A 20458-nucleotide genomic window follows, 5' to 3' on the forward strand; every position below is an offset into this window, starting at 1 on the left:
CTTGTCCTCCCGCCGCCCCAGCACGTCCCCGGTGGAGCCCGCCCTTCACGGACTCGTGTGTGATTTGCTTTCGTTCGCAGGCCGCTGCCCGCTGGGGGCCCGTCGATAAGCCAGGGCCTACCGGCCTCCCGCTACAGCACCGCTGCGGACGCCCTGGCTGCCCTTGTGGACGCCGCAGCCTCTGCCCCCCAGATGGAGGTTTCCAAAACCAAAGAGAGTAAGCATGAAGCTTCCAGGTTAGAAGAAAATTTGAGAAGCAGGTCAGCAGCAGTTAGTGAACAGCAGCAGCTAGAGCAGAAACCCCTGGAGGTGGAGAAGAGATCTGTTCAGTGTCTGTACACTTCTGCAGCCTTTCCAAGTGGCAAGCCCCAGCCTCATTCTTCAGTAGTTTATTCTGAGGCTGGGAAAGATAAAGGGCCTCCTCCAAAATCCAGATATGAGGAAGAGCTAAGGACCCGAGGGAAGACTACCATTACTGCAGCTAACTTCATAGACGTGATCATCACCCGGCAAATTGCCTCGGACAAGGATGCAAGGGAACGTGGCTCTCAAAGTTCAGACTCTTCTAGTAGCTGTATGTATCTCAATCTGAGTTTTGCAATGTGATATCTGAGTAAAGAATTACTTTATTCTTTAGGTAAAGCAGAACAATATGATATAAAGAAAATCCTGATCTGAGAGTAAATGTAATGGAAGGGTTCTGTGGGTTAGTAGTGCAAAAATGTCTCTTCTGCTGTTTGTCATGATTATTTAAACTTCAGAGTTTCTTAAGTATACCTGTCAAAGTATTTTCCATGAAAACACTGTGTCCCTTTAGAGGTAAAATTGGAAAGTAGACAGGGCAGAGCTCGTGATCATTTTTGGGCATCTGAAAGGTCAGAGAGGCTACCAAGGCCTCTTAAGAAGCATTTTCTAGGATGAAGTTCAGTATTTAGGTTGATACCCCGAAGTCTCTTATATCTTTTTTCTAACACAAATTTTTAAAAAGCAAGACCACTGAATTACTGGTCATTGGTATTTACATTATACCTTTTTTGCAAGCTGGATCTTTAAAATTTTTTTCATGTATGTATTGGTCACTTTTATTCCTTCTTTATGCATATGCTCCTATTCTGTGCTCATTTTCTGAAATTGTTTTCATGCGTTAATTTTTTTTTAAACTGTTTTTAAATTCTATTTTAATTCCAGTATAGTTAACATAGAGTGTTGTTATTAGCTTCAGGTGTGTAACATAGTGACTCAGCACTTCTGTACATGACTCGGTGCGCGTCATGATAAGTGTACCCTTCATCCCCATCACCGATTTCCCCCAGCTCCCCTCCGGTGACCACAGGTTTGCCCTCTCTCGTTGCAAGCTGGATTTTGATCAGGTCTGGTTAGTCATTTTGACATGTACCCTGTTGAATCCATAAGAGTCCACAAATCTACAGTAAAATGCTGGAAGAGTTACTTCAAATTTATTTTTAACGACTGCCTAAATTCTGTATGGAATTCTGGAAGGAAGAATCGGGTATTTAAGCAACTATCTGCTAATCCTTGAAGTAATTTAACCATATGTGGGCATCTCTCAGTTGTTTTTGTTAATGAAATTGAGGAGAGTTGGAGAGTTCTTATGCTTCAGCATGCAATGTGTAATTCTTTTTACCCCCGTGCCTACTTATAATCTGTTTGGGTAAATATCTACCCCATGGCTGAGCTTTTTGGAAAGAAGGGGACAGATTGGTAGTCTGCTGTGTAGACAGAAAACTTCTGTTCACCTGGGAGTATGAACATCTGCAAAATAGGTATTACACATGCAGAAACTTGCTAGCTGAGGAGGATCTGTCATTGCAGGAGCAGGCCTGGAGGGAGGTCACCAGCACACCTGGTGACCCATCCAGCCTGTGGCTTATTGGACGCTGGGGCGCATGGCTCTAGTCACTGGCTAGTACTCCCTTTCAGTTGGCATCACAAACCAGACTTTGCTCTAGGAGTCTGACCTTCAGAAGGTCTGAAAATAGGAGGTTTGTCGTCTTTTCTGAGTGGGGTTATTTTTTTTATCACTGGGTAAATGACTTGCATGGAGTCCATAGGCTATTTATTGTTACTCAGTGTGGTTTTCAGTTTTTCCCTTCAGAGCCCCTCTCCCGCCTGAAGGTGAACACAGTTTAGCCTCAGACTTTCCAGTGACTGTATATTGGATGTGGTGACCAGATTTAGGGCGCTGGGGACATAAACAGTGATGAATTCCCGTGGATACCGAAGTCACCAAGTAGTCTAAATTACTTCGGAAATAGTTACTTTAGTTCCTGAAAGATCATTTCCGTCCCAATTACCAGGTTTCTGTCCTGAGTGTACCAGAACCCAGCTAATTGCAACTTGCATGGCCTGGTGAAGGGGTAGGAAGAAAGGGCTGTTCAGTTGGGTACTGGAGGATCTCAGTGGGAGCCTGGTAATAGAGCTTATGCCGAACTTCTATACCTGTGTCCAGGACCCACTGACTGATCACACTTGTTGATCCAGCCAGTCATACATGGACCCTTTGGGCCTCGGACAGTTTTCTCAGATTCTGCAGCCTGTAGATGCAGAGTGCACTCTAAAGTCAGAAGGTTCCAGAGCAGGAGGTTCCATGTATCTGTCGCCTTGCTCTGAGGACATGGCAGGACTGTGAACAGCGGCTACCCCCCTCACTCCCCCCCACCCCATTGCATCAACCCTCTGTCAGTTTTCCTGGGAACTTCCGCTTAGAGGGGCCTTCTCTGATGTGGGCATCCTTTCCCAGGGGGGTGAATTTTCTTCTTTTCAGACATTCCCTACCATTTCTGTGTATTTTCACAGTGTAACAGTGCTGAGAAATCATTTGGAGTAATACTTTTTGTCTGCAGTAATCCAGTGATTTGTGAAAATTATTATATAATGTTACTTCATCAGTAGCTTTAAAATCATCATGATAATGAAGCAACTGTGTAGCCTGAAAGTTTTTCTAAGAGCCGACTGTCCCCCAGAATTTTAATCATTGGAAATGGTCAACTGTGGAGATCTACTGTCTGATTTGTTCAGCCTCCGCTGAGAAGTGTCCTTCCTGGTGGTGGTGTTCGCCGCAGATCTGTTCCCTAGCCTGCCTCACCTCAAGGTCCTAGAAGCCACACAATTTCATAAAACCCTGTTCCCTACAGAGACTAGGAGCCTGAGGAAGCCCTTGCGGACCATTGATACCAGTGCATTGAGCTGGTTGGTTTTTATCATCGAACGTTTCTGAGAATAAAAAACAAAAATATGTGAATAGGTTTGAAGAATTTGGACTTTTGAAACTTCTCACAGGATTAGTTTTAAAATCAGATTCTTTACTTTTCTTAAAGTATCTTCTCATCGGTATGAAGCACCCGGCGATGCTATTGAGGTGATCAGCCCTGCTAGTTCACCTGCGCCGCCCCAGGAGAAACTGCAGGCCTATCAGCCAGAGGTGGTGAAGGCAAATCAAGCGGAAAGTATGTATTTTTTAGCCACCAGGTTGACCTGTTTTCATATCTGCACCTGGCATTTGCTTCTGATCATCTGTCTGGACCGTGTTAAGAAAGAACTGGTTTGGTTTTGTTTTAGAGTAATCTCTATAGGAGTCTGCTTTAGAGACATTTAAAGCTGCACTGATGGAAAGTTGGTTTTAAGCTTTTATTGATCACTCCTTTGTTTACATTTAATGATACAGGAAATCGTTGATATTTTGTTTGCCCGCTTACGCTTTCACAGTTCATTCTATACTAGTCCTGATTTCTGTCAGCCAGCCAGTGTTTTTCCTTTCAAAATTAAGATAATGAATTCTGCTTAGAGAAAGGTATCACATCCCTCGCATGTGCCCCTCTGAGTCGTGTTCAGTCTTTGATGATGAGTGAAAGGCCGGGGCATCCCTGAGTAAGACATCCGTCTGTCCTCCGTTAGGTGAAGCCACCAGACAGTACGAAGGACCATTACATCACTACCGACCCCAGCAGGAACCACTGTCTCCACAACAGCAACTGCCCGCCTCCTCACAGGCCGACGGCGTGGGGCAGGTGCCCAGGACCCACCGCCTGATCACACTTGCTGATCACATCTGTGTAAGTTATTCGTTAATTTTTCTTCTTTTGATCAACGCAGAAGGCACATTTCACAGAGAATCACAAAAAAGATGTCCAGGTTTTTTATGCTACAGTTTTTGGCAAGTACTCAACTGGTTTAACCAACTCCTTCTTTTTTCATTCACAGCAAATTATCACACAAGATTTTGCTAGAAATCAAGTTTCCTCACAGCCTCCCCAGCAGCCTCCCACTTCTACATTCCAAAATTCACCATCTGCTTTGGTGTCCACACCTGTGAGGACTAAAACATCAAATCGTTATAGCCCAGAATCCCAGTCTCAGTCTGTCCACCATCAAAGACCAGGGTCAAGGGTCTCTCCAGAAAATCTTGTGGACAAATCCAGGGGAAGGTATGGTTTTTATTTCAAACTCTATGTACATTTCCCAACAGTAAAACAATGTTGTTTTACTGTTATTCTCCACAGATCCCCCCACAGATAGGGGATTCATTACTTACACCTAAAATTTATTTACCTTCATTCCTTGGGAAATACAAATGAGGGTTTTCCTTCTATATTCTTGAAATGTTCACTGTCTGGGCAATTGGTACGATCTCTTTTTAATGTCTATTCAAAAGTCAAGTCTTTCCATTGAAGGGAGGTGATAGATACTGTTTCAAGTTTGATAAATCAAGAAAAGTATAAGATTTTTTAGAGTTTTAGAGTTAACCACCAAAGAACTCAAAGAAAAATGGTCAAAAATGGCCACCTGTAAAAATTGGATGGGGCTGATTGGGAAAGGAGGTGACAGGGCATATACCCATATATAATTATACTCACAGGTCACAGGTGGCTCTTAAATGTGTAATCACTAAGCCAAAAACTTGTTTTGGTCTAAACACTATGTGTCTCTCACATTGTACTTACCAACATGGTAGCCAGAGGAAGACCATTAAATTGCAGAGAACCGCTCAGCCCTACAAGGGCGTAACTTGAGCCTGTCTGGACTCCCCTGACAAGCGCTCAGGGTTCAGTTTGGTACTCCAGTCCTTTCTCTCTTAACTTAATGGGGAAAGACCTGGTAAGCAGTGAAAGGCTGGAGGGCTTGCTGGAGTAGCCGGCCAAGGGCAGGATGGCGGGGTGTGGTGCCGAAACACACGGTGGCCTTGACCTCCTGGCGGAGCACTGCCTGTCCTGGGTGCTTGGCGTGTGTGCACAGATAAAGCAGAGGCAACAGACTTTTTGGTAACTGGGTATATAGTGAAAACCTGAGGCGATCTTTTTTTGATAGAAATTAGCAACTTTTATTCCTTCTCTTGAATGTAAGTAATGAGTGAACCAGTTTCTGTTTCAGATAATTCGTAGGTGGGCCCTAGGAGCACACTCTAATGCTTTCTGTGTTACAGTATTAGGCCTGGAAAATCCCCGGAGAGGAGTCACGTCCCTTCCGAGTCCTACGAGCCCATCTCCCCGCCCCAGGTCCCAGTTGTGCATGAGAAACAGGACAGCATGCTGCTACTGTCTCAGAGAGGAGCGGAGCCCGCGGAACAGAGGTGAGCGGCCAGCTGTGTGTCCCGGCCGGCAGCTCCCGAGAGAGAGAGAGTGTGAGAGAGTGTGTGAGCGAGTGTATGTGTGTGAGTGTAAGTGTGTATGTATGAGGGAGTGTGTGAGCGTGAGTGTGTGATGTGCTTCCGGTTTTCCTTAAGTCAGTGCCTCTTCTTCCTCTGCTTGTATGTTACCATAGGAGACTGGAAGGATCCTGTAGTCTCTGTTTTCCCAGTGATCTAATCCTAGTGGATTTTATTTATTTTTTTAAAGATTTTATTTATTTGACAGAGAGAGACACAACGAGAGAGGGAACAAGCAGGGGGAGTGGGAGAGGGAGAAGCAGGCTTCCTGCAGAGCAGGGAGCCCGACGCGGGGCTCGATCCCAGGACCCTGGGATCATGACCTGAGCCGAAGGCAGATGCTTAACAACGGAGCCACCCAGGTGCCCCTAATGCTAGTGGATTTTAATGAAACAGTGATACTTTAATGATTTCTTCTTGAAATTAAGCCTTTCTAGATCTGTTTTTTAAAAAAACCTTTTTTTTTCTTGTGGTCACCCATTGATCCAGCCACTCTGTGGACTGTACATGGAAGTAACTGCCTCACATATGTTTTCTTACCTGTTTCTTACCCGACGCCTGTGAATTCTTAGATTTTTATTCCTCTCTGCATTAGCTGCCTTTGATTTGGCCCCGACCCAGTCCACTTCCCTAGAGCGCTTTGTCCAAAACTCAGACTCAAGCTCCAAGTCATTAGGTTGGCATTTGAGTTCCTCTATGAGCAGGTTCTTGCCACATCTCATTTCTGCCACACCACCCTTCCTCTCTTCTCTTTGTCCACTACCAGCTGCTTCCTGTCCCCAGAACGCCTTTAAGTCCCCCCCGCGCGTGTGGTTTTCTTAGTGTACGGCACCCGCGACGTTCTGCGCGGTGAGCCCAGGATTTGCCCGTGGTCAGAGAGGGTCCAGCTGTAGAGCAAGGCCTCACTGCACAGCCCGCGCGTTTCTTACAGCGTGTGCGGGCTTATTTACGTATTGTACGTGTTCACGGCTGGGCAGACAGATGTTGGTACCTTTCAGTGAAATGAAGAAAAATCCATTTTTGGAAAGGGGATGATGTTAAATTTAATTACGTGTTTACATGGTTTCCCTTAAGTTTGTGAGGTTTTTGAGGACAGGGCCACATCTTATTTTTCTTTCACATATTTGTCTCTCTTGACTTATAGTAGGGATTCTTAAGTTTGAATGAATCCACATGACCAGATTAGGTCATCAACAGCCTTCCACACGTTCTTGGCTATCATCTCTGGCTCTAGCTAGACCACTGGTGGTCTTGAGCTGTTAAAGGAAACTTGCTTGTTTAAAATGTGTTAGTACAGGAAGCTGCGAATGGACTGTGCAATCTTTTACATGAAGCTCAGCTCATCTGGTGGGAGGCTTGAAATGATTCTGATGGAGGCAGTGTTATTTCTACATTGTAGCTCTTCTGTTGAAGTCCACAAGGTTTGATTGCTTAGGTATGAGCTCTTGCTATTTTATAGGCAAGTAGTGCTATTAGTTTTAATTTATTGTACTTCAGAGTAGTTCTGCTAATAGAACAGTTCTCGGCCTATGTGGTGGCTGTAAATATACCGGTGTCTGTGGTTAGGCAGATGGCCCCGGGGTGGGCTATTTCTGAGTTTTCCTGTTAACATCATTTGCTGCTTACTCGGTCTTTGTTAAGAATCTCTGTCCTGGATTATCTCCATTCCTGTCCTGATTTTTTGCAAGTGCTAACGTACTTGTGTCCTGAAATACGATATAGGGTTGTCACCACAAACACGAGATGGGGAAGTGGTAGTTTTCCCAAATACTCTATGGAAGTCCCCAGGGTTAGGGGCCCATGACGAAACAGAACTAATAATAGACATGACTGTGTCCCCACAGGAATGATTCCCGCTCACCAGGGAGTATAAGCTACTTGCCTTCGTTCTTCACCAAGCTTGAAAACACGTCACCCATGGTTAAATCAAAGAAGCAGGAGATTTTTCGTAAGTTGAACTCCTCTGGTGGAGGTGACTCTGATATGGGTAAGTGGGATTTCTTTCATGAATCCCAAAATAAAACCTGCATTAATAATGATCTCTCTGGTGTTGCCTCTCATGCAATCCTTGAGTTTGCAGGCTCTTATAGGCGTCTGTCCAACCACATTTGAGCTTAAAGTTTCTTCTCAGATGTCTGCCCGTGCATGAAGATTGCCTGCTAGAGAGCAAGAACTTGCTGCTTTCTGAAGCTGCCCACTTTCTCTCTGAACAAGTGTGGGGCCTGGGAAACTTTTCTTCTGTGGGGCTGGATCAGCTCTTCGCAGTTTTTTTACCCACTGGTCTTAGTTTTATCCATTTGGGCCTTCTCTACATGACCTGTCCTCCACCATTTGAAGACAAGTCATGTCCTTCAAGTCTTATCTCTGGAAACATCCCCTTTCATCCGCTGTTCATCCCATGCTGGTTCCCATCTCAAGTGCTCTCCACAAAAAACCACTTTATTTAGCTCTTTCAGTAGGTTGTGAGTAGTGTGGTATGATCTCCCCACAATGCATCACTTAATATTAAGGGAGTCTAAGACTGTATTAGGGTTTTTGGCAACCAGTACATAGTGAGGTTACTGTGCACTTAATACCAGTGTAAATACAAGGTCTCTTTCAGTGTGTTGCTCTTGACCCAGACCTTTCCCTTGCTGTACCTCTGTGGTTACTAGCTCCAAGTACAGGCCAAGGCAGTCTGTGCTTGTGCTGTTTGGTTACTTTTTCTACTCTAGCACGGTCTTTCTGGATCTCAGTTCAGTCATTCAGCATTCATCTGCAAACGTGATCAATCCGCCAGGAATCATAATGGTAGCAAACAGCTGTAGATTCAGAGAGAGAGAGACAACTCTCGGCACTTGTAAGCACGTATAAATTCATTCCATCGTCACAACAGCCCTGCGCGCTACCGCGCATGCCGGCTCCGCGCTTCCAGTGTGCTCGCCGGCTCCTGGCGGTTCTGTGCCCACAGCCTCGCCGCCCGCATCGCTGGTAGAGCCTCGGGAGGATCGAGCTCTGTGCCATGCAGACCTTCCCTCTGGGCGATACGCACGCACTCACTGGAAGCTTCCTCGTGCTCTCTTCCTCGGCACTCACTTGCTCGGTCCCACTTCTCCATTTTTTCGTCAAGTATATCCCGCGATGCAGCGAGAGCTGGTGGATCTGGGTAGTCCACAGTCTGCTTTGTTTCTGTCATCTGCGACTGCTCGTCTCCTGACCCTGTCACAAGCAGCTGCGGGCTGTGAACCACAAACGGCCAGGTGGATGTGTGTCTGGATCTGACCCTTTGTGATCAATAAAGGTTGAACATCAGAGAGAAAAAGGGATGAGCCCAGTGTCAGTTATTGTTTGTAAACTTTCTCTTTCGAAGGGGCAACAAATCATGTAAAAGAGAAACATTTTCGAATACTGGCCGGCATTGCTCTTGCAGATGATCCTTTTTAAAAAAATTAGGACATTTTTCCGTCTCATCACTGGTTTCATCTGTTATTTACAGCGCCTCAAATGTCACCAACAAAAATCTGGCACGCTCACCCTTAGGTTCTCTCCGAACCCGGAGAGGAGTCTGCCTGAGCACGGAGACGTACAGAGTTTAGAATCGTGCCACCTTCATGTCGTTTGCCCTCATCCTCTCTAGCCTTGGTCTTGCCATTTTAGTGGGGAAGAAATTGACAGGAAAATGCCCCGTGACTTGAAGCAGCCTACTTTCTAGTTTTGTCTTCTGTTTTCCATTGTCCTCAGGCAGTAGCTCTCTCGTTCATTCATTCATTCATTCGGCGGTTATTTATTGAGCCGGGTCCTGTGCTGGGTACTTGTAGAATGACAGATGGTCTCTACTCTGAAAATGTGTAATGAAACAAGTACCTCACTTTAACACAAGATAAAATTGATGAACGTCTTAAGGCAAGTACTAACAAAACTGCTGGAGGATTGTTCTGATTGCCAGAACTGTTTTCCATTGTGGAAAGGGACAGTTAAGGCCCCAGGGCACACTCAGTCGTCCTTGGGAAATAGGACTGAGAAATCCAAGCCATTAGCAACCAAGACCACTTTGTTTCAAGTCTGTCTCTCAATTCAGCGTGCCCGCTGAGGACATCAGTGACTTTATTCTTCAAAAACCATTAATGCTTTAAAACTTACTTTAGTTGACCTCCCATGAGCCATTTTCCTCTTTCAGAAATACTCTCTTCTCTTGCTCTTCTCCTGTGTTTTTCCTCTACTTCTCTGGCCATGTGTTCTGTTTCTTCAGCAGCTCAGTCTTGCTTTGCCTGGCCCTTGGGTGCTGGTTTGCCCAGGGTTGTGCTCATGCGATAAAATCCCTGAATCATGTCATCCACTCTGGGAGTTTAAACTGTGCTGAGCGCTCCCAAACTCCTAGCTGGACTTCAACTTTTTCTACTAAGTTTTACTTATGTACCTTTACAGACTTCATGTCTTCTCGAATATCTGGCTTCTGAAATGTGTGACAGTGAACATTCTTCCTCTCCACACAGAGAAGCCTGTTGCCCTCCTCCCCTGCCCGCTCACCTCCACCGTGGCTCCGCCGTCACTCTCTGGGCCTCGTCCCCCTGTACCTCTTCCTGTCGAGTCTGCCCCCCAAATAGCTCGCACATGCCACTCTTCCTTGCTCATTTCTTAACAGTTACCATGTTCTCTCACAAGTTTGCCCATCTCTGTAAACCAGGGGTCCTCACACTTTGGTATCTGTCACAGTCCCTGGAATGCAGGCCCCAGGACTCTAGCGCTGTTACTGAGGCTCCCCAGGGGATTCTCTTCTGATGGCGTCAGGAAGAACCACACTGAACTGTGAGCTCCAGAGGTCAAGGAAGGAGTGCACTTTAAGCGCAGGATCTTTGTATTCTCGTTGGCTGAAAAAAGTGAAATTGTCTTTATCTGACCATTCTGATCAGTAAGAAGGTGATTTTTATTAGGATTCAACTACATAACTGTTCAATAAATATTTGTCGAATGAATGAATGAGCCCTATTCCACACTCTGAGGACAGCGAGACTGTATCTGTCACTTTGTATTTTTTCAGGTTCGGTTTAAGTGTCAGCTGACCCATAAGTAGGGAGATGGTCCTTATTTTGTAAGTTCTTCCTGGAGATTTCTCTCCTCCTCCTGTTGCCAGTGTAAAGCTTCCCTGATCAAGAAAATTAGTTACAAGGCGCATGTACCAAGCCCTTCTCCAGAGCCTGGTCTCCTCTCCAGGGAAGGGTCCTTCCCGCTGCAGATGCGTCCCCAATGCCACATCCTTCCCTGGGACCTCTTGTTTAGCTGCCCACCTGCTCCCCACACTCTTCTCTCTTTCAGCTTCTCGGCATCAAGTCGGAGGTTGGGATGAAAACACCGTTTGTGTTCCGAGATTCCTCCCATTTCTGTGCTTTATATGTAGTTCCCAGGCTGTCCGCCTGGCGTCACAATTTGCCAATGACAGACAGATGGCAGGCTTAGCGGGAGTCTCTGCGTCATCCCGGGAGCGTGAGAGTAGTCCGCAGTGACCCACAGTCGGGAAACTCACGGTCATTGCCGTGCTCTTCCCTCCGGGGTCTGAGGCCAGCTGCTGTGGCCGGGGTCAGCGTGGGCCCAGGTCTGTTCCCCAGCAAACTGGCCGCTGCCTCTTGTTTCTCTAGCAGCGCAGCGTCTCTTTCCCGCCCCTGGGGAGATCACTCCTGTTCTCATCTTCCTACTTCATCCAGATTTTTACTGCCAGAGTTTCTTTTTTTAAAAAATAATTATTTCTTTCACTTTATTTTCACTTAACTGGTGAAAAACCAGGTTGAGATCATGGAAAATAAAAAGATGGATTTCATTGGAGGGTTTTGAGACTGTCTCTCTTTCAGTGTGCATGGTTATCCTGCCTCCACTAACTTGAACGTTTGTTTAAATACAGCAGCCGCTCAGCCGGGAACGGAGATCTTTAATCTGCCAGCGGTGACGGCCTCAGGTAAGCGTCCCAGCACAGTGTGTGCGCGCTGCCAGCAAATTCGGACTGGGTCCCGGCGGCACACCAGGCCGCTGCTCCCGGATGCGAAAGGGGAGAAAATCATGTCAGTCAGTCAGGGAGGACATAGTCAGCAGCAATAAAGAGGGAGCTGAGATTCAGTAAGTACTTGCTGGGAAGAGAAATGAACAGAGAGACTCAAAACCATTAAAGGACAGTGTAGAAACTAGGGAGCTGGAAAGAGAAGAAAACTGTTGAATAGTAACTTTAATAAAAGTGAGTGACTGATTCCTTCAGGACAGAGAAAAAAAATACCCTCGAGTCCTTATCGGTGGACGGAGGTGGCCTGTGTGTGGGACCTCAGTGGTGCTTTAGGCCACGTGCTGTGTGTTCCGTGGGCCAACAGCCTCTGCGGGGTTCTGTTTCTTGGTCTGCCTTTCAGAAATAAGCAGAAAATGTGGTGCTTGTCTCTTTCAGGCTCAGTCAGCTCTAGAGGTCATTCTTTCGCTGATCCTGCCAGTAATCTTGGTCTGGAAGACATTATCAGGAAGGCTCTCATGGGAAGCTTTGATGACAAAGTGGAGGAGCACGGAGTTGTCATGTCCCAGCCTGTGGGTGTGGTGCCTGGCGGCGCCAACACCTCCGTTGTGACCGGTGGTGAGACACGGAGAGAGGAAGGGGACCCGTCACCTCATTCAGGTAAAGTTTTCACTTTTGTGCTCTTCTGCTGCCTTTCCCAAGAAAAAGCCAAGCTGTAATGCTCCACCAAAAGATGTCACCTCTCAGGGTCTTAGTTACTTACAGAAAGGTTTTTTTTTTAAATCCTGCTCAGACCTTTTAGTAACATGAACTTACATGAAACTTTCAAAGGATGGAAATTTTTACACAGAACATGTTCACTATTCAGTGTTGGGTATTATTTTTGTTTGTATCTAATCCTTATCTGGATCGGACACATTTTAATTGTAATACAAATGCAGTTTCATATTCTGCTTTTGAATTAAAAAAAAAAATAGTGATAGGCTCAGCATTAAAGAATTTTAAGCCATAGAATAAAGAGTAAGGAAAAAGAAAAAAAAAACCTTCAGATCACACCATCCAGAAAAAGCTAGTGTTCTTTTCTGAGAAGCATCATTGTGGAAGTGTCTCTGTACAGACACATAAAAGGACAGATAGACATTAGAATGAGATCATTCACACATCCTGGTAGAAGCAAGCACACAGAAAACAGTGACTGTAAGCTTCCTTTAAACACTTTTTTCTTAATCTTCTAAGAACTAATATCTCTTGTGCTTAAAAATTTCCCTGCAGGTCCGAAGTATTTCCAGTTGAGGGTTTTTTTTCCCTGTTATCATTAAGCAAAATATCTCACTAAGGTTAAGATCAAAGAGATCAGAGGTGTTGGGTTTTTTTTTTTTTTACCTACGTATATTAATTTTAGGACAGTATGGATTCACGTCCTGCTCTGAAAGAGGAGCGTGGTCTTCCCCCCCTCCTGCTCTTAGCTCCTGATTTGTACTGATTCAAGTGTGCGTGTACTTGAAGGTTTTAACATTGTGATTGTGGTTGTATAATCCTCCCGTTGTGGCATTTGGTCTGGTTCTCACACCCCTTTTCCTCGCAGAGGGTGCTGTACTCGCAGGCTGTTCACACTCAAAAATGTCTTCTTGCTGCTTTTATATTTGAAATGACAGCATGGCACTTTTCTCAGCACATCCCATAGGCACGATTGCATTTCTTTCTGGGCATCAGTTGTGTAGAAATCAGGTCAGATGCCCTCCTGTTTAGCAGGTGACAATTTATCTGCCTGAAGAATCCTCTTTTCCTCAATTTCGATGTTAACTAATACGTTAGTGTTCATTCTGTGTCAGATTTTCCTGATCATAGCGAGGCTATTTGCATCTGCGGGTTGATTTCTGCGCTCATGGAAATGTTCTACTTTCTTTCGTTGGGCTTTCCATTTCAAAGACACAATTACATTTTTGCTGGCTAGTCTTCGTCCTCTATAGCTGGTACTGTCTAAGGATTTTTAGTCATCTTGATCTCTTCCTATTGCTTTTACCGTTATCTCATTTTCCCTTTGTACTATGACCCTTTTCATTGTGTGTGTTCTGATCCTTGCTGTATTTTGTTTCCTAAGCTTTCCACCTCGTCCCTTTTGGTTACTATCTGTACTTTGAGCTCCTTTCCCCTTCATCCTAGGATATTCTCTTCCTTACCATCAAGGACTTGCACTTCTCTTTGCAGATAGTTCAAGGGTTCTGTAGAAGGCTTTCTACCTACCTTTTTCTTGGGGTGAAGCTGTTCTGCTGGGGCTGAGGAAACTGCTGCTCACCTGGGCTCTGATCTCTTCGGAGATCTTTTTAATGTTTTGTTCTAGAGGGGGGCATCCCACTCCTGTGAACTTCTAGAAACAGAGCCTGAAACAGAAAGGGCCACCAACGCTTGCCAAGCTTCTGCTGGGGCACAGCAGTGCCATGAAGGGGCTTCTGTTCTACATTTTTTTTTTTCTTTCGACATAAGATTTCCTTGGGGTTGTATGAACTCCTGGCTTCTCTCTAAATTGGTGGGCGAGGAGGTAGTGAGGATTTAAGATTTTTGTCAGCTTGCCTTAATTTCCTTAGCCGTTTCTGTGCTCTGAGGCCAGGAAAGAAATGACATCCCAGAAATTTTGTTTCCTTGGTTACATGTTTTTAAGTTTATGGCACGAGGACATACCCTTTTTGCTTTAGTTGCTACAAGAAAATTCTGGCTTTTAAATATTAATTTTTTAACTTCATGGGGTACTAGGATCTGGATTCTTCATGCTACCTACCATTCTGCTTCTTTCTCTTAGCATTATATAATCATCAGCATTTTGGTAGGTTTTTAAGTTGAGAACATAATTACTCTGTGTCAATAGTTAATTTATTTCACTTTTAGGAGGAGTTTGCAAACCAAAGCTGATCAGCAAGTCAAACAGCAGGAAATCTAAATCTCCTATCCCTGGGCAAGGCTACTTAGGAACTGAGAGGCCCTCTTCCGTCTCCTCTGTACATTCAGAAGGGGATTACCACAGGCAGACGCCAGGGTGGGCCTGGGAAGACAGGCCCTCTTCAACAGGTGAGGAACTTACTGCTAGAAAAGGAGTCTTCAGGTGATTCTTATCTGAGCCTTGGTCGGTACTTCTTGTAAAATCGGAAACTTTGGTAACCTCACCACTCTGTCAGTAGGCTCCACTTTCCAGAACAGAAACTGAATGCATAGAATCTTAAAAATTTAAAGAATGCAATGTGTGATTACCAGGAACAGAGGAAGAGCGCAGGGCGAGGGAGTCCAGCCTTTCAGTTCCTCCCTGAACCGCACCTGGGTGCAGGGGGCCACTGCCACGCGCCGCCTGGAGCCTCTCATATAGACATTCTTAGAGAAGGTTCTTAGGGAAATACTGAGAAATCAAAGTAAGAAAGGGGAATAGTGTAAAAAGCCATCCTCTCTCTCTCATAGGCTATGTTTATACAGACTGATGAAAAACAGTATTCTAGGATATTTATTAATGTTTCCCATTTTGTGCTTGCTTGTAAGCTTTTTTTTTTCAAACCTAATAACCACAATAATGATAGTCCTGAAAGGGAACAAACTTTACTTTTTTTTGTTGTTTAAAAAATAAAACTGGGGTATATGGTGTAGATTTAAGGGTTTCACAGAATTACAAGCCATCTTTTTTTAGAAGTTAAATACACGTCAGTGGAAAAAATCTGAAATGTGCTCTCCCCCTTAATTTAGGAGTATATAAATTTCACGTGGATATTATATCAGCATAACTGAAGGCCTTTGCTTGACGAAATTCTCACCTCACATGCAAAGTGTGTACTAGTTTGAGAACTTCTCACCTACACCAATGATTGTTCTCCCATCACTCAGGGGAGCAGTTAATTCGTGAAACTAATGACTTGATAAAATGGTTCGTTTTACATTTTTAGAGTTTCTTAAGCTGTAAAAGGCTTTCCGGGGACAATGGAACAGTCGAGGTAGTGGCCGAAGGTAGCAGTGCTCTTGTTAGGATCACATTCCCCTCTTCCAGATCTTGTACCTGGTGAGCTCCAGCAGATGGCCCGCGTCCCGCCGCCCCCGGACCCTCGTCCTCGGAGCACTGTTCTCCTGCCTTTAGCTCTAAGAGTCCAGAAGTTCTCGGGGCAGACTCTTAGGGCTTAAAATGCAGTAGTTCTACTGGGGATTCTCCACAGAGACACCCGTTCTAGACTTCACACAAAACTCAGCCTTGAGCTTTCTTTCATGTCTGGGCTCAGCAACACTAAGCTTGTGCTTGTACTCGGGTCACGCATCCTTTCTAGATTCTCACCGCTGGGGGCCTTGTCATAGGCTACACTCTGTGTCGTGAAACCTCGGCCCTTGCACATGGTTTCATTCCGCTCTTGGTGTCACAAGACCATTCGGTAGAATCGCGTCTTCCTCCGTCCTGTGAAGTTGTGTGGGACCGTAGCTGTGCTCATGACAGTGAAAACACTTTTTCTTTCGTCAGGCTCAACTCAGTTTCCATATAACCCTCTGACTATGCGGATGCTCAGCAGTACGCCACCAACGCCGATCGCATGCGCCCCCTCTTCCGTGAACCAAGCGGCCCCGCACCAACAGAACAGGATCTGGGAGCGGGAGCCAGCGCCGCTGCTCTCCGCACAGTACGAGACGCTGTCCGATAGTGACGACTGAACCGCCCAGAGAGGGGCTCTCGGTGGGGCCGGGGCATGGGCGGGCAGCTCTCGTTGCGGGTGGTTTTCTTTTTAACGGCGGGTCAAAAACCTGTCCTCCTCTGACTTGTGCCCAGAGACTTTGAGAGCCTGGACCACGGGTGATGAAGAAATGATGAAATGATGGAAATTTATTTGGAGAGTCGAATGGGGGGAAGGGTGGGGGGCTGCGTTTGCTCCAGGCAGTTGGTGCAGTCTAATAGTGGAGGGTTGAAATGTAGAGTTTTTAAAAAGTGGACAATTCCTGTTCTTACATCTGTTTGTAAAGAAAACCATAATGTCTTTAAATCAACTCTTCTGTAAATAGATGACCTTTTTTGCAGTGTTTCCCCTTGCTGTAGTATCTGGTGTACTTATGTTCAAATCAGCGCATCAACTTTGGGGGTAATTTTAAGAAAACAAACTCCGCACCTATCTTTTTAACCCTTGCCTTCTAAACGACCTCATACAGCCCAGTTACATAATGTTGGCTGTCACGGGCATTGTACTTTTATCCAGTTTTGTTTCTTCTAAATTCAGATTTCCGGTGATGTTTCAAATCTTGTGGAAATGTTTAGATTTTTAACACAGACCCTAGCATAAAATCTGTACATTACGTTATTAGGGTCAAAGGTAAGAGAAACTAAATTCTGCCATACTGTAAATTTCCAGTGCAGGCTTTAATTTTTTTCAATTAGTAGCACTGAAAAAATATTACTGCATGGGTATGTTATAGTTCAGGTTTTAAAGTTGAAAAAAAAAAAAAGGCTTATTTGAGGCATCCCTCACTGTTATGCACACTGGTGACTTAGCCACGCCCCTAAGTATTCTTTTCCTTCTGCATCTGATGCAGCCCAACAGAGCTTTTGTTTTGAAATAAATTTGACTACCCTGTCCATAGCCACATAAATCATGTGTGATTTAAGGCTCTTGATGTCTCAGGTTTCAAAGGAAAAACTAGTATCTTGTCTTTAGGTGGCTCGGTATTGGCTGAGTTAGAAGGTAACAATCTGTGTAGAATGTTCGTCTGCTCGGTTCGCTGTGTTCTGTATCCCGAGGCCTCACGGCGAACGTGCAGTTTGGTTCCTGCCCGTCTGCCACGTGCCAGGGCTCCATTTGATTCCTTGTGGGCGAGAGTTTATTGCTGACTCTTTTCACTTCACTGAATCTCAAGGAGCAAATACTTTAAGAGTGAATTTTAAACTAATTATGGTACTGGAGGGTCCGTTTCATCCTGCATAACTGCTTGTTGAATTGTGAGATTTTCCTCCCATACAACTTAAGCATAGCATTGAAGCATCCTTCTGTAGCAGGAGGGTAGGGACCGTTTCGGAAGGATGCCACTGAAGATGAGAAAGGGGAGAGACGGAGCGCTCTCCCGTTGATACAACTTAGCACTTTATGGACTAAGTAGATCTAAACTTTTTAACAAAAGTCCTCAAGCCTCTAGAGAAAGCAGGTATCCAATAACCACTGACTGAGCGCCTCCTTTGTAATGCGCGGTTCACGGGCGTGCCTGAGGCCCTCACGTGGCCCTTCGCCCTGGGGGTCTGATCCCTGTTTTGGTAATGAGGGCACTGGCTCAGGACCCTGCCCACACAGTTCAGTAAGCTACAAAGGCCACGAGTCCACGTGTGTCTGAAGTTCAAGCCTTCACTCCTGTTGCTATTCCACTCCCGGACACTTCAGGTCCTCATGATAAACTGTAGAGCAGGGTGAGTGATCCGATTCCTTCTACTTGGAAAGTTGGTACTGCTCTATTATACGTACACAGTAAATGTTCTACGTAACAGTTACTATCTTAGATATCGTTAATAACTTAGTGTCAACAGACCCAAACGAGATGATGATAATGCTATTTTTCTAGGACCCTGAAGGTCCAAATCAGAATGGTTTTTGCGAACATGTCGGCTGAGAGCCTAACTTTTTACTTTCGCAGTTCCACTTGAGGACCCCTCACGCCCAGCTCCTCACAGTGCATGTGCGTTACCACTCCGCCTGCCACGGCGTGGACAAGAGCTAACGCAGGACCATTTCTTAGTGCAGAACATGGAAAGGACAGAACTCACACGTGGCTTACCTACGGAGCAAACCGTCTGGGAGGGTGGCCGTCCACCGAGGCAGGACCGGAACGGCACCGAGAGGGACCGAGGACTGGCGGCTGGCGGCTGGCGGCTGTAAACCCAGGCATGATGCTCTGCGGGCTGAGATTTCAGTGTTCCAAAGCTGCCTCCTTATGCATGAGTGTTTAGCACCCCACAACTAGATGAAGGTCTTCCCGATGCTGTGCGAAGCAGTATTCTGACAGCCAGGTTTCCAGTGCATGTTCATGATTGGAAGTTTCCTAATGCTTTAATTTTGGTATGCTGGTTCCATTTTTAAGATATTTATGCCCTGAAAACTCTGGTGACATAGTTCAGACAAACTACGCTATTTCTAACAACTCACTTTTGAATTCATACCAGTCAGGCCAAGGGGTTGGTCCTCCTGCTTTGCTACCTTGTTTTTACAACTGTGCAAATGAACTTTCTTCGAAATATCCACATGAAGAGACAGTCTTTCTGAGAACACCTACAGTTTTTCCAGCACCGGGATGGGACCATGAGCTGAAATCATTGTGGAGGATCAAAAATTCTTAAATAAAACCTGGAGTGACAAACCTAACTTTCAGTAACCCCTGCAATTGTGAAAAGGTAAAAACATTCTCAGTGCAGACGGTGAGTAGCTGACAATAATTTTTCAGAAATCGACCAACCAATAAATTAAGACTGGGTTGCACTGAAAATCTGATTTATATTCTATTTCTCATTAGACCTGAATGAAGGAGCTAGCTGGGTGGTAAGAGATGAGCTTAGAGAGCAGGAAGAAATTTACATCTGCAAAATATAAAATTCTAGTTTTAGTCTAATCCCCGAGGATTTGGACCTCAAGGTTTCTAGTATTTTGTTTTCTTCTTGACTCTAGAAGTTATTTCTTGTGAGAAATTCAAAGATTACGGAATACATACAGTGTTGTTGTAGAGTCTCTAGTTTATTATGAAAGGATTCTTCCAGTATGTACACAGGAAACAAAAATATCTGTTTATCATTCCCACTCACACCCCCACCCCCAAAGGCTTACCAACAGTAGTGTTCCTTCATGGCACCTACAAAAATTGCCTTTCCCCCAGGCAAATGGCTCTTTGCAAGACTTCGGAGGTAAAAGCATCCTTCTGCCTAGCTCTGAGGCAGTGTGATAAGGCTCTTTCAACACAGTAGTCTAGTCATTTAAGGTCATCTGACCAAATACGTTCTCCTACAGCTAAAAGAGAATCTCATCGGTCCCCTACCTTACAGATGAGGATACTGAGACCCAAACACAAAAAGCCAGGACTAGGATCCAGATAAGTGATCCTTCTACTGTACCAGCAAGTACATGTCAGAATCACTGGGGAGACTTCACATATTGTACTGGTAAGGCCCTACCCTGAGACCGAAGGTTTGGGGGTGCAGCCTGGGCAGGTGCAGATGACTCTGGTCAGGGACCGAGGCTGCAAAGGAAGTGGAGTGCTCCAACAGCATTGACAAGAGTTCGTATCATTCCTTTTTCCCCTTTTTCATAGTCGTATGTAACCAGATATAAAAACATACAGTTCACTTTTACTTATAATTAAATGGGTATATTTTCAAGGGCCTAATTCCTACTTTAAAACTTCATGCTGGACGCTGGTGCAAACCAAGACAATACTTTTGCTCCACTACGCATTACATCCCACACTGGGCTTCATGAAAGAGAGAAGAAAAATAACTCACCATAATCCCCCCTTTGCCATGAGACATGTAGCTCTGATCTGCCAGATAGCGATAAAATGAAAAAGAGGGTAGCGAATCAATGGATCAAAATCTTAGGCTAGAGATGCCTGGCTGACTCACCACACACCCACCCAAGGGAAACCTGGCCCATCTCCATCCACAGTTCCACCGAGACCAGCACGGACGGCATCTCACCAGTAGGTTACGACTGAAAGCATCACTTGACATCTGTCCTTAAGAATCAAAATCGGCCAGGGGTGAAAGCTGTTTTTCCTTTAAAAACACAAAGTGGCAGTGTATACAACTTGTCCTTCACCATAGCTACGTTGACAAAACTTGAATATCAAGGAGAAAGGAT

At 45.2% G+C, this 20458-nt stretch overlaps 1 protein-coding gene across 12 annotated transcripts in view; it reads left to right on the top strand.

Moving 5' to 3' along the window:
• Positions 1–19094, top strand: part of NCOR1 (nuclear receptor corepressor 1) — a 156918-nt gene extending 137824 nt beyond the window's left edge. For 8 of the 12 annotated variants that reach the window (XM_032431780.1, XM_032431779.1, XM_032431782.1 and 5 more), the window contains 10 exons: positions 81–574; positions 3339–3467; positions 3916–4073; positions 4222–4445; positions 5441–5587; positions 7507–7649; positions 11535–11588; positions 12063–12284; positions 14508–14687; positions 16105–19094. In XM_032431780.1, the coding sequence (XP_032287671.1) occupies positions 81–574; positions 3339–3467; positions 3916–4073; positions 4222–4445; positions 5441–5587; positions 7507–7649; positions 11535–11588; positions 12063–12284; positions 14508–14687; positions 16105–16292 (1939 nt within the window). In that variant the 3' untranslated portion in view covers positions 16293–19094. The remainder of the gene's footprint in view (positions 1–80; positions 575–3338; positions 3468–3915; positions 4074–4221; positions 4446–5440; positions 5588–7506; positions 7650–11534; positions 11589–12062; positions 12285–14507; positions 14688–16104) is intronic. The other 4 variants (XM_032431790.1, XM_032431791.1, XM_032431786.1 and 1 more) reach the window with 3 other exon arrangements.
• Positions 19095–20458: the final 1364 nt, after the last annotated feature.

The sequence above is a fragment of the Phoca vitulina genome, unplaced genomic scaffold (assembly GCF_004348235.1).
Source record: "Phoca vitulina isolate PV1807 unplaced genomic scaffold, GSC_HSeal_1.0 scaffold47, whole genome shotgun sequence".
Lineage (NCBI taxonomy): Eukaryota > Metazoa > Chordata > Mammalia > Carnivora > Phocidae > Phoca > Phoca vitulina.